Consider the following 16,549-nt stretch of genomic DNA (forward strand, 5'->3'; position numbering starts at 1 on the left):
ATGGAGCAATTGGCCCACGACCACTGTTCAACTCCAAGGCGCGAGCAGTTCCAGATCATGAATGTTCCCCCCTCCTTCCATTTCTTCGGCAGAACATCAGAGGGCGGTGAGGGATTCTGGAAAGGGCGGTATAATACTGCCGGCAGTGCCAAGTTGGAGAGCGTCACTTTTAGAAAAAGATGGAAATAGCCACCACTCACGATGCTGGCTTCCAACAATGCTTGTGAATAAAAGATGCTGCAAAGCCTCGCTCACTGGCACATAGTAGGAGAGTTCTTCTAGAGTCTTACCAGCGGCCAAGTCTTTTTTCGGTCGAATATGTCTCAGTTCTTTGTTGCATCTGGAGGGCAGGGAGGGATTCTAGGATTATTGACGTCATGGAACAAGGCGCATTCCAGATCACTCTCGATCCGATCGGTTTCGATCTCAATTCCTTCAGCCCCCCTACCTCCACCCGGGTTTAGTTTTGACGAAACTGCTTCGCGTGCTCTGAGGCCATGCTGTGGAAAAGCGCGTTAGTCTTCTCACCACCATTATCCAATTCGCTTCTTTTTCGCAGAACACGCATCTGTCACCTGGCCAACGCTTGTCTGGCTTCTTATCCTACCATGCCACGCCCGAAGCGCAAGGCATCAAGCAGCTCAAATGCTCGGTCGGAGTCCACCAACGGCACCGCATCCGCGACCAAGCGTGGAAAGCTCGACCTGTCGCGTCCGCATCCCCATGCGAAAGACACCGAGGATTTCGGCATCGTCCTTCGAGAATACTATCCACCTGAGATGTGCAATGAGCGAGTGCACGCTTACAACGATGGAACATTAGAACGACCAATCGAGGAGCTACAAAGGTCTTACGAAGATACATTGGAGGCACGCGGATCAGTTCAAGCTGGTTCGGCGGTCGTACACTGGTTCAAGTCCGACCTACGACTGCATGATAATCGCGCTTTGCAGATGGCGTACCAGGTGGCCCGCGAGCACAAGGTCCCACTGATATGTCTGTATATTTTGTCTCCCCAGGACCTGACAGCGCATCTATCCAGTCCAGCACGGGTTGATCTGACGTTACGTACACTTGGAGTGTTGAAGAGAGACCTGAACGAGCTGGATATTCCCCTTTACATGGAGACACAAGAGAAGCGCAAGGCGATTCCCCAGCGCATTGTGGACCTGTGCAAGGAATGGGGTGCGAGCCACCTGTACGCGAATATGGAGTACGAAGTCGACGAGTTGCGCCGTGAGGCAAAATTGGTCCGCATGTGCGCCGAGAACGGTGTGCGGTTTGAGGCAGCTCACGATGCTTGCGTTGTCACCCCTGGAAAGCTCCATAGTCAGCAAGGCAAGCAGTATGCCGTCTATAGTCCATGGTTTCGCGCCTGGTGCGCGTTTCTCAAAGAGAACCCCGAATACCTCGAGGTGGCGGAAGAACCGGGATCTAACCCCGGAGATGCTCGGAAACATTTCAAGGAATTGTTTGACAGCCAGGTGCCCGCAGCACCTGAGAACAAGACTCTATCCGACGAAGAGAGAGAGCGGTTCCGTCAATTATATCCGGAAGGCGAGCATGAGGCTCTGCGACGGCTCGAGGCTTTCCTCGAAGAGAAGGCGAGAGACTATGATGATCAGCGCAATTATTTGAGTGGAGAAACCACGTCCGTTCTCAGTCCCTACTTTGCGTCAGGCTGTCTCAGCGCACGAACAGCTGTAGATCAAGCGCGTAAAGCGAATAAGGGCCTCCTCGACCGTAACCAACCGGGCTACATGTCATGGATAAGTGAGGTTGCTTGGCGTGACTTCTACAAGCACGTATTGGTCCATTGGCCGTACATCTGGTTCGTCTCTTTTCGAAAACTGTTATTACGAGTGCTCTGGCTGACATGAACCAGTATGAACAAATGTTTCAAGCCGGAATTCACGAACCTTGAATGGGAGTATGACGAAGAACAGTTTGACGCCTGGAGCCAGGGCAAAACTGGCTTCCCAATTGTCGACGCTGCTATGCGACAGCTGAACCACGCTGCATGGATGCACAATCGTAGTCGAATGGTGGTGTCATCATTTTTATCCAAGGACCTGCTGATTGACTGGCGGCGTGGGGAGCGCTATTTCATGGAACATTTAATTGATGGCGACTTTGCGTCCAATCACGGCGGCTGGGGTTTCGGGTCGAGTACTGGCGTCGACCCACAGCCATATTTCCGGATTTTCAACCCGGTTCGACAGAGTGAGCGATTTGACCCCGACGGAGAATACATTCGGAAGTGGGTGCCGGAGCTTCGGGAGGTGGAGGGCAACGCGATTCATGATCCGTATGGGCGGGGAGCCGGCGAGGTGGCCAAAAAGAATGGATATCCGCAGGCGATTGTTGATCACGCGAAGAGTCGAGATCGAGCGTTGGCGCGTTATAAAGCAGCTCAGGGACATTGATCTGCTGCAGACGTGAAGAAGCCAGGGTCAGTGGGTCAAATTGGGTAACTAGTAAAAAGAAACTATTGCAAATAGATTTTTTAGCCAATCGTTTGAAATATCCTCTGTCAGTAACCGAGGTATATTTTGCGCAGTGGACTTACAGATTTCATAGACAGAGTTACTAGTCCCGCCAAGCAATCGACCACCATCGGGAAGGATAGAATAGCTGTCAGCTAGTGGTGGGATGCTGGTACTGAGTATAGGTAAATGCAAGAACCTTAACTACACGTACTGTGAGATGGTCAGTAATCCCGGTTGTGGTTGCCAGCGTGAATGAGTGGTGCGTGCGTGCAGAGGGCAGAAATGCGGAGGAGGAGCTGAGGAGGCGGGCATCCCCAGCAACTCCAGCAACTCCAGCAACTCCAGTTTCGGTTCCACCATCGGTCGGTTTCCCCGCCGCCTTCTACTTTGTTCGACTGTTTCTAGCACTGGGACTGTTACGCACCCTTGTCAAGAAAGCTGCTCTGTGAAAACTTCTTTCTTTATTTCTTTCTTTCTTCTTCTCTGCTAGCCAGCTACCGCTTCTTGCTGCCATCAGAAATCTCACCATCGTATCCCACAACCCGTGATCAAATCAATGTGACTGTGCTTCCCCGCTCCGAACCGGCTGGCCTGGGCGAGTGAGACTAGTGCCCTCGCTTTCGCTTCCTTCGTCTTGGCCAAACTGCTAACCTCTTCTTGCCCGTGGTTCCTAGCGACCTGGCCAACTCATTTCAATTCATCTGATTTCGATCTTCATCTTGACTACCCTCCGAACCCTCCCCAACTCACCAATGTCGGATTGAAATGGATCAGTCGGGGGACGCCCAGGCATCCAACGCTCCAGCAACCGCCGCCGAAGAGTCGACCAACGGAATTATCACCAAACGTCGTTGGCGGCGCAACCGGATCGCATGCGACTCGTGCCATTCGCGTCGCGTGCGCTGCGACCGGGCTTTTCCATGTTCACGCTGTCTGCGCAGCGAGATTCGCTGCGAATTTACTCGCGAACGTAGGAAAAGAGGCCGTATCGCCCGATCCCGATTAACGGAGACCAACGCGGTGCCGGAGAGAGCGACCCGCCCGGTCGACGACGAACAACCTGCGCTTCCGGTGTTGGCGGAGACAGCTGGCGCTTCAGGCCGAAGAGGCTCTCCTGTCTCACTTTTGCAACACAAATCCCCATCCACAAATGACATCGCCGCTTCGGCTCCGAGCATCGACGAGCGACGCTCCCAAGCAGATGCTACGCTCCCTCCTCGCAGACCTCGGCCTGGTGAGAATCCAACGGAGGAATGGTTATCGGCGACACATGTGTCGCCCGGGTCCTATGAACCTCTGGGAGGACTCGGCCTGGGCGAGGGACCTTTTCCCCGGATGTTTGATATTTGGCAGGGAGTTGAGCTAGCTGGTTATAGCGATCCTACCTCAACAACATCCAAAGCGACCGGCATCGGGCAGACATCCGGGTCGGCCATTGCAGCATTGAAATACCCGGTGCTTATGCCACTCATGCCGTTCCTCGAAGGAAATCTGCCTCGCAAACTCGTGTTCGATCTTCTTGAGTTATATTTCACAAGCGCCTTTTCAACTCATATGCACCCAGTCTGTCATCACATACATTGCTATGTTCTACGAAAGGCATCCTTCTTCACTCGGGAGACACCTCGTCCTAGCAGTCCTGCTCTTCTCGCCAGCATGCTCTGGGTTGCCGCGTTGGATGACCGTGCTTTTGCCTTGCCCATCTCCCCGCCACAGCGCAAGAAGATCTGCCAGTTTCTGTGCGCCCTGACAATCAGACTACTCCGCCCATTAATCCACGTTTCATTCAAGGATTCAGAGGGCGCAACCGCGAGTGAGGCCGCCTATGCCGGTCTCGGACCAGAAGGTCCGCCGACAACCGTTCATCATCCGTTTGAAGCTGGAGGAGATGATAGGGGCCTTGTTGGTCCAGCGGGTTCGTTGGACGATGTAATCACTTACATCCACGTGGCTTCAATAATTTCATCGAGCGAACAGAAAGCCGCAAGCATGAGATGGTTGGTCTACCCATAATTGCTATCTGTGTATGCGGTGCTAATCTGTTCCAGGTGGCATGCCGCATTTACTCTAGCCCGAGAGCTCAAGCTGAATCAAGAGATCGAGGTAGTGCCTAATGAGGATAGTCACCACACGGATGGCTCTAGTCCGTCGTTCGATTATTCGTTGGCCGGCTGGAGTGGCGTCGACACCGGCCCCTTTTTTGATTACTCGAACCCTGCTCGGCCAAGCCTGAATTGCGTATGCGATCGGAGCCACGATGTACGTACCACAATTACCGAAGAGCATCGCGAGGAGCGGCGACGGACATGGTGGCTACTATACATCATGGATCGTCACCTTGCGCTTTGCTACAACCGCCCATTAGCATTGCTCGACGCGGAGAGTGAAGACTTACTTTTGCCACTGGATGAGGGATCGTGGCAAGCGGGTAATATCCATAGCAACAGCCCCAAGACTGACGGACCACAATGTCTTCTGTCTGGTGAGAAGAACAAACGCCGCGTCTTCCCGAACTTTGTCTGCCACGATCATTCGATTTTTGGTTTTTTCCTGCCCCTGATGACTATCACTGGCGAATTGATAGACCTGAATCAAGCACGGAATCACCCGATGCTTGGTACGCGATTTAATGGCAAAGATGCATGGGATAGCCACGTCAGTGAGGTACTGCGACAGCTTGATATCTACAAAGCTAGTCTCACGACCTTTGCGGCCATCGCCTCTGATCCTGACGGCCCTATGCCTGGTGCTTTCCCTCCCAAGCCCGATCAGCAGCCGACCGAAGCTTCACTTGCGCAAGCGTATGCGTGGCATACACAGACGGTGATCTCTTACGCATCGTACCTGGTTCATGTGCTCCACATCTTGCTTGTAGGGAAATGGGATCCGGTGTCACTTATCGAAGACAAGGACTTCTGGACGTCTTCCCCTGCATTTGCTTCGACCATCTCCCATGTGTTAGAGGCTGCGGACTCGGTGGATCATATCCTACGATATGACCCTGATATCAGTTTTATCCCATATTTCTTTGGAATCCAACTTTTACAAGGCAGTTTCCTTTTGTTGCTGATTGTGGAGCGACTGCAAAAAGAGGCGGGGGATGGGATTCTAAATGCGTGCGAGGTGATGATCCGTGCAACGGAATCATGTGTTGTCACTCTGAATACGGAATACCAGCGAAATTTCCGGCAGGTCATGCGGAGTGCAGTGGCTCAGGCGCGCGGGCGCCCCGTTAATTACAGCGAGATTCGACACCGACGCAAAGCTGTGTTAGCGCTGTACCGATGGACACGAAAGGGCACGGGGTTGGCCCTGTGAGGTTAGGCGACACGGCCTCCTCGGCTCTACTCTTGTCTCGACTACAAAGGGTGGGCAGGGAAGTGGCAAGGATCTTAGACTATTTGCAGGGATCAGATCTAGCCCGTTACCCCCTTCTCCTTTCCCCGGAGTGATATGCAGGCACATGCTGCATGGTCGTAGCTCTTCGACCTAACAGCCGACCGACCTGCAACACTAGTAGGAGTGGGGAACTGTCTGGCCCCGATGCGGTGTATAGGAGACAGGTACCAGCTGATCCCGCCTTCGACTGCAATCGTGCACTGTATATATTACATGAACCTTGGAATGTACATAAGTGAGAACAAGTTCCGACGCTATGCATAGTCTTCAGTAGGATGGTAGAACAACCATAAGAATCTCTTTCTTTTCATCGAGGACAGTCAGACAGGCGAAGCGCAAAGGTAAACTTGGCTTCCAGGTGACGATTAACCGATCCCATCTGGGGATGTGAAAGCCGGCAAATTTGGACAGGATCAGTTGACCAGTTGACTTTTCCCCGCAAACCCCAGACTTCTCCGACCCCAAAATAACGGCCCGCCTTCGCCTTTTCTCCCATTCGGTCCGAGCTCTTCAAGCTCTCGGTTAATTACCATTGAAAGGACCGAGATCATGCAAGTGCACGGTGCCAGATGGTGCCAGACGCAATCAACTCCGATACTCCTGCTCGGTTGGGTTGATTGAAAACCTGGGGGAGTTGGAATTGTTCGGTTAAAAAGGCTACCCCGGGAAACCCAAAAACCATGCTTCCTTGTGATCAGATCTCGTTTCTATCGAATCACTATTACCCTTGCGCCCTTTTCAATTTACCGATCGCATCCCCATCGTGGCCGCCATGCTGTACTTGTTCAAGCTGCATCTCCACCACCTCTTTCAATCATGTTTTATTCAAGCTGTTGGCCGGATTTTATCCTGCTTTGCGCAGGTTATAAGCTTGCTTTCCCGCCCCGTGCTTTCCCCCCGGAGAGGTTTTGCAGTGGCTCTCGAAACATTCGTGACCGAAGGGTTCATCTTTACCCACAACAATAGCAAACTTCTGAACGCGTCAATGCTCACCTTGCAATGAGCGCGAGATTCTGACTGCAATCTACAAAACAACGAGTCTCCCTCCTACCACCTATTCTCGCGAAAGATACCGACGCAATGCTCGACTCCGATTTCTCGACAGACGTGCCAATGTGGTTTCCATTGGACTCGTTAGACAACCAGGCTTTCGCTCTGGACCCGGAGCTTGGCGGAGAAGACTTGTACGGGAATCAGCTGGGTGTCAATGAATTCGACCTTTCGTCTGCCCATCTGTTGAGCCCCGAGCTTTGCGCCGACTATGAGTCGGCAATGGCACAAGCTGCTTCGGGCCAATTTCGGGTACCCCATGTATCAGGGATGCCAGACACGCCAGCTTCCTCAGGATTCGTGGATAAACTCACGTCGATGTAAGTCTGCCACAGCAATTTAGATTCTCCTTCACCAGAAGTCCCTCCTAGGGGGTCGGGCTTGCAGGAAGCCGGGAATCTCTCTGCAGATGGGCTGACTAGAACCCCTCACACTACTAGATTTGAAGAATCCACTTTCAACACTACCCCCGATTCGAAGTCTTTCCCCGCCCACCTCTCCCTCGATGACCTTCTCCGTTCGACCTCCCAATTAGCCACTGAGCGAGCCCTCTACATGAACATTCCGGGAGCTATCTCGTCACCACAGTCGTCATCGCACGATAGCTTCAGCGCTGGGCCCCCATTCGGCCAATCGGCCGTTGCGCAAGAGCCCTGCAGCTCGCCGGGAATGAGCCATCAATCGTACAGTGGGAGTGAGGGAGACTGGGAACGGGAGTGCAATTTGAGAGAGCCCGCACAGTACTATCGGCTTCCAGACATGGGACTGTCGGACAGCCTGCCGCTCCCTTCTTACCCCCTCGATGGGATGATGATGATGTCTGAGCCTCCGTTCAATGACCCACACCCACCTACGATTACGTTGCAAGCAGGTTCGGAGCAGACTCGCAGCCGCGGGGTCAAAGGCAAGGCCAGGGAAGGGTACACTGGAATGAATAATAACAATGGACTGAAATCCCCCAATGCGATGGAAGGACTGACCCCGCTGGAAATGCCTGACGGGAGCACCCGGTTCACCGCAAATTGGCTCCCCGTGGACCCTGAAGGGGGCTTCACAATCCGAGACCCCTCCGTCGACCATTTCAACCATCTGAACGATGACCCTCTGGACATCGACCCGATGATGGAGTGCTATGCGCAGAATGCATTCATCTCGGTCCCCACGGATACTGGTTTCCCTTGAGAAACCGAGAGGCAAAACCGAGATTAGGGAAAAAATAATTCAAACCAAGGACTCCCGACCCGAAGAAAAAAAGATTGCAGATCGGGTGATGATGATGGGGAGGTGGCCTTCGGAGCACCGAAGGGACACACACCACAAGCACGCACGCACGCACACACACTACGCTAGCTTACTAGCCTCGATCACGCCTAGTGCCTGCAAGAGCAATCTAGGCGACCGACCCTGGACCGATGCGGGGACTCAACCACGCACCGTCGCCATTCGTTCCAGGGTTTGTCCCCCCCCCCCCCAAAGCCTCAACGGTCTCCCCGAATCGAGCGAGTTAGTCGACCGAGAGCGACTCGGGTCCAGAGGCCAACCGAACAGTTGATTGCTTTGCACGCTGTGTGCGCGTGCTTGCTAAATTGCTTTGCTGTGGACAAACGTACCGACCTCCCTCCTCCCCTCTCGCCCCTCCCGGATTGGTCTCCACATTTGGCAATGAGCACAGTTGCATGTGACCGGATGGACCCATGATGCCTCCATCCAACGGATAATTATCAACCAATTCCACCACCGTCACCGTCATGGGCCAAAATTTCCCGCCCGCCCCCGCGTTACCCAGACAATCCAAACAACACCTTGCCGACCCGCCTAGATTAAACATTCTCACCCTGGCTTTCTCAGCATTGGAATCTAGAGCAAGGCGGTCGGTTCAGCGTCTAGCCACACTCACCAACTTTACCGCGCAGTAATATGCACATCCATCTATTGAGCTGCTGACGCAATTCTTTGAGCTGTCACGCCGCGTCTAGCGAGAGGGTTCTTGCCCCCCGGCCCCGCTTCTTCCTGCACTGCCACCTACCATTCTCCGAGCTAGGTAGTCTAGTGGTTGAGCTTTTCGAGGAGGCTCTGGGCACGACCACTTTTCCAACCTCCTTTTCTCTGAATGGAATCATGTGAACGTGCTCACATCTGTCCTTGTTGACCGGACACCTTAGCACGCCTGCATTTCTGGAAGATGCTCTTAGTGCGATTTTGCACTAGGACTCAGATTTGAACTCGAGCTGGCGGCAGCTGCTGACACCCTCCCATTATCATCTTCACAATATGTATATAGATCGAAGCAATGACTAGTACATATACTCGCGAAAGAGGAAATTGACTCACATAGTGGCCATTTGACATTGACAATCCGACCTGTAGATAATAAATTTCCCAAAGACAATTTCCATGCTTGTGATTCCTCAGCTTTCATCGCCTGTTTCATTTTCGTGGATAAGCCGCGAAATCAAGGCATCAATTGCGCATATGGAGCACCACCGTATACAAGCATTCAACTATTTACCATATCGTACATTCGAGGTACACAAATTAAAAATGAATTCGCCTTAGGACGCCGCCTGTAACCCTCCTGCCCGCAGAAACAAAAAAACGCCATAACCATTTCCATTTTGCTCGCTCGCTGCGACAATCGAGATGTTAAAATCAAGGCAAAGACAATCGTAACGTAAGGGAACAATTTCGTCCTCCTCGGTGGGATTATTTTACTCCCTTTCCGCCTTCACCGACGAAGAGGTACATTGGTTCGAAAAGACCGGAAACGCAAATCGGCGGCCGATGTACGCGAACAGCTCCGACATGGACTGCTTCTCGACCATGCCGTCGGGGAAGTTGTCGAACGCGGTGCGGAGCACGAACATGATCCGCGAGACCAGGCAGCCGGGGACCATCTGGGTGTAATACTTCATGCTGCGACAGATGTTGCAGGCGAACTCGTAGCGTTCCTGCCGGCCGAGCACGTCGACAAGCCCGGTGTCGGTGGAGGTGATGACGAGGTTGAGCGCCCAGTAGTAGCACATCGAGGTGGCTAGTAATAAATCCGGGTAGACCAGGTTGGTGGCTGCGGTGATCTGCATCGTGCTGGGATCGCGACACCGGAAGACGGGGAAGACGTCCTCCCCGCGACCGTCGGCCCCGCTCTTCAGTTTGCTGGGATGGATGTCCAGGCTGGACTCCTCGTGTGGTCCGCCTCCGGCGTATGTGTCGGCGTAGGTACGCTTCCACATCTGGAGCATGCTTTGCAGTTCAAGGGCACGGTCCCAGATAGTGGACTGCATTGTGACTAACTCGGATGGCGAGACTGCCGGATTTTGCAAGGCCGCTTGGAGATCGTCGATCTGTGCGAGGTAGCCCGGAATATGAACGGCAACGTCGAGGAGATGTTGAAGGATATCTTTTGACGGTCCGTCGCAAGACCAAGGCACTGTAAGCCATTCGTCCGAGGACAAGAAAGTCGGCTTGCGATGCACCAACGCGGCAGTAACCTATAAACTTCGGTCAATTCCGCTCGGAGGTCAAATCCAAAACGAGAGGATAGTTGCTAACCCAGTATAGTCGCAGATCAACGAACAGAGATCTCTCGACTCCATGCCGGTGGCGATAAGGGGTTCGTGCCCGCAGTAGCGCCAAGCCACCCAGCTGGTGTCGAAAAATGGAGGTTACCGACGTTTGTCTGAAAGCCTTTCGCGATAGTGAGTATGATGCCTGGCTGCACCATTTATAACCGGAAACATACCTCAATAATGGTAGACAGTAGGACCACTAGCAAGACCTCGGTCGATTGATTGCCCTCAGGTTCATTCAACGCCGTCTGGAGAAGATGAAGTACTTTGATATACCTGGAATTGCCTGCAACCTCGAGAGCCTTGTTATGATACTGTCTTCCGGCAAATGTGAGTGATGCTGCTTCGAAAGCCTTGTAGAGAATTGGTGAAAGTATTCGCATCTCTTTGGCCTCACGTAGTGCAATGGTGCCGCTGACATTGACCGGACTGAAGTTATCAACCAATCGTTCGATGAAGAACTCTATTGCGACACCAGCTGCCATCGGGTCTGTCAGAACACGCTTCTCTTTCAGAATCGGAGTGGACCCGTGAACTAGACCATCGTAAGCGACAGGGAAAGTGCAATTTGGAGTGCAGAAGGATAGAGCATACTTTGTCGAAATGTGTTGCCTTCGTGGTCCTCGCTAAGTACTATAGCATCGCGAGAAATCAAGGACGATTGCTCAGAGTCTGCCATAGGTAAATCTAAATCCTCAAGCGCATCTTCATCGTCCCAATCGTCCGTCTTTCGGCCCGTGTGAAGTGGTCTCCTTCTCGATAGTGGCCCCTCCTCAGCCTTCACAGCAGGTATGTTGGCAAGCTGACGAGCCTCCGCCAGCTGCTGCTTCAGGCTCTCACAAGAGCGTAGCAGATTGTCAATGAGAGTTGCTTGTTGGATATACTGGCGGTCTCGCTTGCTGGTGCCATAATCACATTCCGAGGGTGTGCCCCGTAGACAGCAAGCACCGCATGGTTTGACACGATCGCACTGTTACGGTATGCATTAGTCCAAAGCTGCAGACAACCGAGAACATGGTTGGAACAAAGTGGTAGTGGCGATTGCCTCGCATAGGTGTTCAGTGTAGTGTGGTGTGGATATACCTTAACTTTGCGTTTATGGCAATTTAAGCATGAATAGGTGGGTCGGACTTTCTTTCGCACAGCCGCTTTGCCTGGGGCGGGAGGATCAAGCTGATCCTTTTTCGGGCGATTCTCCAGGGTAACGTTGCTCATCGCAGTCTAAGGGGTCGAAAGTTATGCGGCTCGCCACCTGTGGTTGCGGGGAAAAGGCGTTGCTGAAAGGTCGTGTTCGTGCCAGCTCAGGTCTTGGTCTTTATGTGAAAGCGATGCAGGCTGGAATATGGATTGTTGACAAACAAAGTCTATTGTCACAATCATGGGATGGAGAGAGGGAGAGACTTCTAAAGTCTAACGTGCAACCACAGACTCAGAGATAGTAGTAACGGTCATCGAGCACCATCAGTGGTGGCTTACACCAGGAGAAATGACGAGGAGACCTCAATTCTGCAGGGGTGTTCGTGGAGTGCTCTGGTTCCGGGGGCGGGCTGGATCCGTGGTTTAACAGGACGAGAGGCCTAAAAGCTTTCAAATCATGCCCGCCCGATCAGTTGATTATTTCAAATGTGCTGTCTAGCCCGGCCTTTGCCTCTCCCCACTTTCTCGCAGCGACCTGGTGGCGGTCCCAGTGATTCGACCAGTCGAAGCGAGAACAGACAGGCGCCGTCCCAAGAGGCTTTGTGGATCAGTCACATCGAGGTTGAGGACTCAGCATATTCCAGCAATCGAGGCGTCAATCATGGTGCAAATCGCTGAGAGTGTCATGGTAGTCTGCTCCCTTGTGGTTTGGAATCAATTTCCGTCGCTAGTTGGAAGGGGAAGGGAGTCCCCCCCGTAGCTCTAGGGGGAGATCTGATTGCCGCCGGGTCGGGCCTGATTAGTCAATCGAGTGATCGGGGATCCAGGGGTGCCAAGGAAGGTGATTCCCCCCATGTCGATCGAGCATTGTGCAGAGATCAGCGCTCTTAGTGTAATGAGATTGCCTCTTTGAGGACCAGTGATGATACGAAGCGTGTTCAAGTACATTGTCTTTCCCAAACTAGATCAAGGGGCACCAGACAAGTGGTTTATAGCTCTCTGTCACCGCAGAATAGGAGGTGGTTTCTGTGATGGTCTGGCGATCATTGCGGTAGACAACGAACACGAACCCTGCCGCATCGAAGATCGTCGCTGTCAGCCATTTCCTGGAAATCCCTCGACATTGCTGCATCATACCTATTCAGTCATAGCGTCTTGTCTCATGCATAACAACGTTGAGACATCGGGCCAGTGACATAACTACCTACACAAGCAGCCGGGTTGTCAGCTTATTGCCGTTCCAGCACGAGTGAGGGATGCCCTTGCAGTCATTGCAAACGAACCGGGGTCATTCTGTTCACCTTTTGATCGTAGTCGAAAGTGCGTCCTCACAAATAGCGCGAGCAACGAATGAAGGATTATCTGTTACTCGGTGGGGATGGATTAAGGCGGGAAAGCACTGGACGGGAGGAAATCACAAGCAACGAGTTTTAGTGGTCTTCGTTTGGCTCCCCGTCAAACATGCAAAAATAGTCATTGTCGTAGAGGAAGCAGAATTTGACAGATATGCAAACAGGAAAGTTATTCCTAGACACCGCACAGGTCCAGTACTCATGCCCATGATGATGGCGAGTTCAGCAGTTGATCTAAAAAGCATCATGACAAGCACTGACAACCATTCTACGAGGATGAGAGAGCGACTCACCCAATTCAGTCGATTTTCGAACACAACCGAAGCTGTCTCCATACATCCTGACGTTGTGGGATTTTTCCATCGCATGCACCCAAGGTCATTGATTTATGGTAGGACTGTAACCCCAGTCGCCCACTACCCATTGCATTCAGCCTTTGCTGACCGAAAGCACGCATTTCGCATGAGGGAAGTATCCTCCAACACAACCGAAGAACATTTATCCTACTTGACCAACCCTACGTCAGCCGACATAGCTGCTACATTTGGCAAGCCATATAACCAATCGCAACCATACAGAAGCACTCATGAGCGCTACTAAGCCAATAGAAAACCACCCATATCGCTTTGAAAAGACATTCAGCATTGACCAATCCCTCCCACCACAGTGCCATGCATCAATTTTTCCGTCGACTCTTCTCAATCCGGCACACCTCATAATGCCCTTCACCTCCATCCTCCATCTCCTCCATCCCACCGGCCACGCAGCCCTAGCCACGACACTTGCCTTTCATGCTTGATATTCGCCCTTGTGAACCCGCAATCAGTACGTTACACGTAGCGCCTTTCACGAGGACCCGGCAACTCGCTTTGCCACGACAGCACAGCCATCTAAATCGGCTTAAGCGCCAGCATCCTCGTCGAGGTATACACTCCGGGAGGAGGCCAAGTCTAGGCGAAAGAGGTCATAACAAATCGAAGCGAAGCCTCCTTGAATGATGCTCAGGTCCAGAATGAATGTGGTTCTGTTGGCCTCGTTGGCGGCGGCGGCGACGATGAAGACGAAGCGCGCGACTGGGCCTGCGGTAATCGTCCGATGCCGAAGGAATATGGGTCGGGCTTCGTATGGAAAGCATTGACTTTCTAATTCAGCTCGACTCAGGCGACATCAACTTTTGCTGCCGATGGATGACATGATCTTTCTCTAGAGGATGGTACCGTTGGCGACCTCGATTTCGGTATGAGCTGAATCAGACAGTGGCCTGTAGAAGTGTAAGGCTGCCACTTGAGACTGATCAACCACTGAACGAGCTGGCCAGTTTAAAGGTTTGTTATAGCAGGCATCGGGATCTTGAAAGAACTGCAAGCTGGGATTTCTTTCGAGAGCCTTAGCTGCCGGTTGGACCTTGATCATGACCACCAGAGAGACGGCGCCAGTCCCTTCATCTTGGTTAATACACTCGGGAACAACAGCAACACGAGCCGAGTCCCATTCTTTGTATCAGCGTATCGATTAAGCACGGATGGAAAGTGCCTCGGCAGCTGTGTTCAGTGATCAAGCATTAAACTCAGTATTCTACATCCTCGAGGCTGCAAAGATCTCCATGTCAAATCAGCGTCTGATAGCATATTGCCTGGCACCGCATAGTTACCGAGCGGGTCACCACGCTTTTCAACACACCCCAAGTGAGAAACCAAATGCAAACAAGCCCAAGCCACATCTTCGTGTGCATTGCGGCTTGTCGGGAGATGGAATTTCCGGCGCCTCCACAAGTGTGGGTCAGCCCAGGGAGACTTACTCGGTATTTGCAATACCGTTCTTATTTTTCGGAGGCGCATCAGCCCTATGAGTCTTAGCCCTGCTTGAATCTGCAGAACCACTTGTCAACATGAAGCCCCCCACCCCTTAGTCGGGTTTTCCCCCTCGTCACCTTGTGGTACTCAATATAAAGACTACGGTTGCCTGCTCTTCTTCAGAGTCAGAACATGAAACCTGCAATCGACACTTGCGTCCGCTATGTTGCCCGACCGTCTGGTTATGATTGTCGCACGCAGCTTGCAGCTATCGTTCCTTGATTGCCTATATGACAAGCGAACTCCCCTTCAGCATTGCTAAGATACTTGAGTGCTTTTTGCCAGAGCAGGAAGCAAATCGAACATCTCGTTGCCATGGGCAAGCCCGGTCGTGCTCGCGAGCCAGCCGACTTGATCGGATCTATCGAGCAAACCTACACGGAGGCTCGAGTCATCGTGCTCGTGTGTCTCGCCTCGTGGCTTGTGGGTCAATTCAGATTCAGTTTCGCATGGCTACTGTTCGTCCTCGCGGCTAGTCGCACCTATACCAAGGTGTCCATGAAGCGCATGCAGCGAGTCGTTCGAGATGACTGCCAGCGCTATCACGCCACCAAGATCCTGGCCCACGGTGAGACTATCAACTGGGTAAATGAAATCCTCCAACGTCTCTGGCACATGAATCAAGCTCAAATCAGTGAACAAATCGTCCGCTATGTAAATGATGGCCTCGCTCGTCGCACCTGGACCGAGCCCGACACACCGCCCCAGAAAGTCATTCTTCATTCGCTTGCTTTGATTGAGTTGCCGCTTCGAATGACGCGAGTCTTTGTGCATCGCAAGCCCTCTTCGCCGAACCTGATCTTCGAAGGCCGATTCCAGGTGAACCTCGCACCGCATGGGAGCGAGCACCATGGTTTACTGGAGGTATTTGAGCACCCGCTCATTGACCTCACCATTCTTCGGGATGTTGACGAGCACGATCGCCATCGCTATCACAGCCATCATCACCATAATCTCGCTGTGCAGGTGCGCCAGTTCACTAGCCAGGGGTCATTGCAGATCGAGTTGGACCTGGAAGGCGAACAGCCCGCCTTGCTGCAGCCGCACATAGAGCTGCAGGAGCAGCCGAAGATGGACTGCACGATCAAGTCGATCAGCCAACACCACTTTCCATTCCATTTTGCCCACCATGTCGACTGGCGCCGAGTGGTGGAGATGCAGCTACGCGAGGGACTAGGATGGGCCTTCCGTCGACCACTGCCTCTCGGAGAAAGGTGGCTGATCAAGATGATGACGTGGTGGTGGCATATTCTCAACTAGGCTTGTGACAATCCCGCTTCATGATTTATCCCCCGAGAAGTGGAGGGTTCCATCCCGATCTTCAATTGTTCAGCCCTGGGGAGGTTTAAGGTCATAGGGCTGGAAAACAGTGTGTCAGCGTTCGCGAATCAGATTGACAGAAACGGTGTTGCCTGTCGCCCGCAATGGTCCCCGTATGCGTATTGAAAAATACGGTCGGCAGCCTCCCCCGGACCGAATTTGCCGAGGGCAATTTTGGGAAGACCCACGCCGGGTGGCTGGAGAAGCTCACACTTTAAATTACGCCTATTTGCGACCTCGGCTGTGAAGCGAGCTGTTGCTGCAGCTGCAGCTCGTTGCACTTCATGCTCCGCTAACGTTATAACATACTCATGTTAGCGAAGATCGTTTCGCAGCTTGGGGGTGCTGATCTTGAGTGGTTTTGAATATTTTTTTTTCCCCCC

General features: G+C 52.6%; 6 protein-coding genes across 6 annotated transcripts; 5 read left to right on the forward strand and 1 right to left on the reverse strand.

Moving 5' to 3' along the window:
• Positions 1 to 448: 448 nt before the first annotated feature.
• BO66DRAFT_395850 (deoxyribodipyrimidine photo-lyase PHR1) lies at positions 449 to 2,476 on the forward strand. The gene is made up of 2 exons (XM_025648323.1): positions 449 to 1,831; positions 1,886 to 2,476. The coding sequence occupies exons 1-2, from the start codon at positions 609 to 611 to the stop codon at positions 2,424 to 2,426; spliced, it is 1,764 nt and encodes a 587-aa protein (XP_025498811.1). The 5' UTR covers positions 449 to 608; the 3' UTR covers positions 2,427 to 2,476.
• Positions 2,477 to 3,228: 752 nt separating this feature from the next.
• Positions 3,229 to 6,128, forward strand: BO66DRAFT_384511 (Zn(II)2Cys6 transcription factor). Its single transcript, XM_025646093.1, has 2 exons — positions 3,229 to 4,486; positions 4,538 to 6,128. The coding sequence occupies exons 1-2, from the start codon at positions 3,255 to 3,257 to the stop codon at positions 5,805 to 5,807; spliced, it is 2,502 nt and encodes an 833-aa protein (XP_025498812.1). The 5' UTR covers positions 3,229 to 3,254; the 3' UTR covers positions 5,808 to 6,128.
• Positions 6,129 to 6,658: 530 nt separating this feature from the next.
• On the forward strand, positions 6,659 to 7,410 carry BO66DRAFT_395852 (uncharacterized protein). The gene has a single exon (XM_025648324.1). The coding sequence runs from the start codon at positions 6,969 to 6,971 to the stop codon at positions 7,260 to 7,262; it is 294 nt and encodes a 97-aa protein (XP_025498813.1). The 5' UTR covers positions 6,659 to 6,968; the 3' UTR covers positions 7,263 to 7,410.
• A 19-nt stretch (positions 7,411 to 7,429) lies between these two features.
• On the forward strand, positions 7,430 to 8,199 carry BO66DRAFT_395853 (uncharacterized protein). Its single transcript, XM_025648325.1, has one exon. The coding sequence runs from the start codon at positions 7,494 to 7,496 to the stop codon at positions 8,118 to 8,120; it is 627 nt and encodes a 208-aa protein (XP_025498814.1). The 5' UTR covers positions 7,430 to 7,493; the 3' UTR covers positions 8,121 to 8,199.
• A 1,308-nt stretch (positions 8,200 to 9,507) lies between these two features.
• BO66DRAFT_227894 (Zn(II)2Cys6 transcription factor domain-containing protein) lies at positions 9,508 to 11,923 on the reverse strand. Its single transcript, XM_025642736.1, has 5 exons — positions 11,588 to 11,923; positions 11,099 to 11,474; positions 10,678 to 11,039; positions 10,488 to 10,622; positions 9,508 to 10,426 (listed from the first exon to the last, which is right to left on the reverse strand). Exons 1-5 carry the CDS (start codon positions 11,717 to 11,719, stop codon positions 9,647 to 9,649), a joined length of 1,785 nt encoding a protein of 594 aa, XP_025498815.1. The 5' UTR covers positions 11,720 to 11,923; the 3' UTR covers positions 9,508 to 9,646.
• Positions 11,924 to 14,915: 2,992 nt separating this feature from the next.
• Positions 14,916 to 16,390, forward strand: BO66DRAFT_227932 (uncharacterized protein). The gene has a single exon (XM_025642737.1). The coding sequence runs from the start codon at positions 15,162 to 15,164 to the stop codon at positions 16,104 to 16,106; it is 945 nt and encodes a 314-aa protein (XP_025498816.1). The 5' UTR covers positions 14,916 to 15,161; the 3' UTR covers positions 16,107 to 16,390.
• Positions 16,391 to 16,549: the final 159 nt, after the last annotated feature.

Source organism: Aspergillus aculeatinus, assembly GCF_003184765.1.
Source record: "Aspergillus aculeatinus CBS 121060 unplaced genomic scaffold BO66scaffold_70, whole genome shotgun sequence".
Taxonomy (NCBI): Eukaryota; Fungi; Ascomycota; class Eurotiomycetes; order Eurotiales; family Aspergillaceae; genus Aspergillus; species Aspergillus aculeatinus.

Excerpts from the sequence above, each read along its gene's own strand:
- BO66DRAFT_227894 (XM_025642736.1), bottom strand. The coding sequence starts at position 11,719 with ATGAGCAACGTTACCCTGGAGAATCGCCCGAAAAAGGATCAGCTTGAT. Across the intron at positions 11,475-11,587 it reads GCCATAAACGCAAAGTTAAG|TGCGATCGTGTCAAACCATG; the intron begins GTATATCCACAC and ends ATACCGTAACAG. Across the intron at positions 11,040-11,098 it reads AGGCAACACATTTCGACAAA|TTCACGGGTCCACTCCGATT; the intron begins GTATGCTCTATC and ends ACGATGGTCTAG.
- BO66DRAFT_395853 (XM_025648325.1), top strand. The coding sequence starts at position 7,494 with ATGAACATTCCGGGAGCTATCTCGTCACCACAGTCGTCATCGCACGAT.
- BO66DRAFT_395852 (XM_025648324.1), top strand. The coding sequence starts at position 6,969 with ATGCTCGACTCCGATTTCTCGACAGACGTGCCAATGTGGTTTCCATTG.
- BO66DRAFT_384511 (XM_025646093.1), top strand. The coding sequence starts at position 3,255 with ATGGATCAGTCGGGGGACGCCCAGGCATCCAACGCTCCAGCAACCGCC. Across the intron at positions 4,487-4,537 it reads AAAGCCGCAAGCATGAGATG|GTGGCATGCCGCATTTACTC; the intron begins GTTGGTCTACCC and ends AATCTGTTCCAG.
- BO66DRAFT_227932 (XM_025642737.1), top strand. The coding sequence starts at position 15,162 with ATGGGCAAGCCCGGTCGTGCTCGCGAGCCAGCCGACTTGATCGGATCT.
- BO66DRAFT_395850 (XM_025648323.1), top strand. The coding sequence starts at position 609 with ATGCCACGCCCGAAGCGCAAGGCATCAAGCAGCTCAAATGCTCGGTCG. Across the intron at positions 1,832-1,885 it reads GTCCATTGGCCGTACATCTG|TATGAACAAATGTTTCAAGC; the intron begins GTTCGTCTCTTT and ends GACATGAACCAG.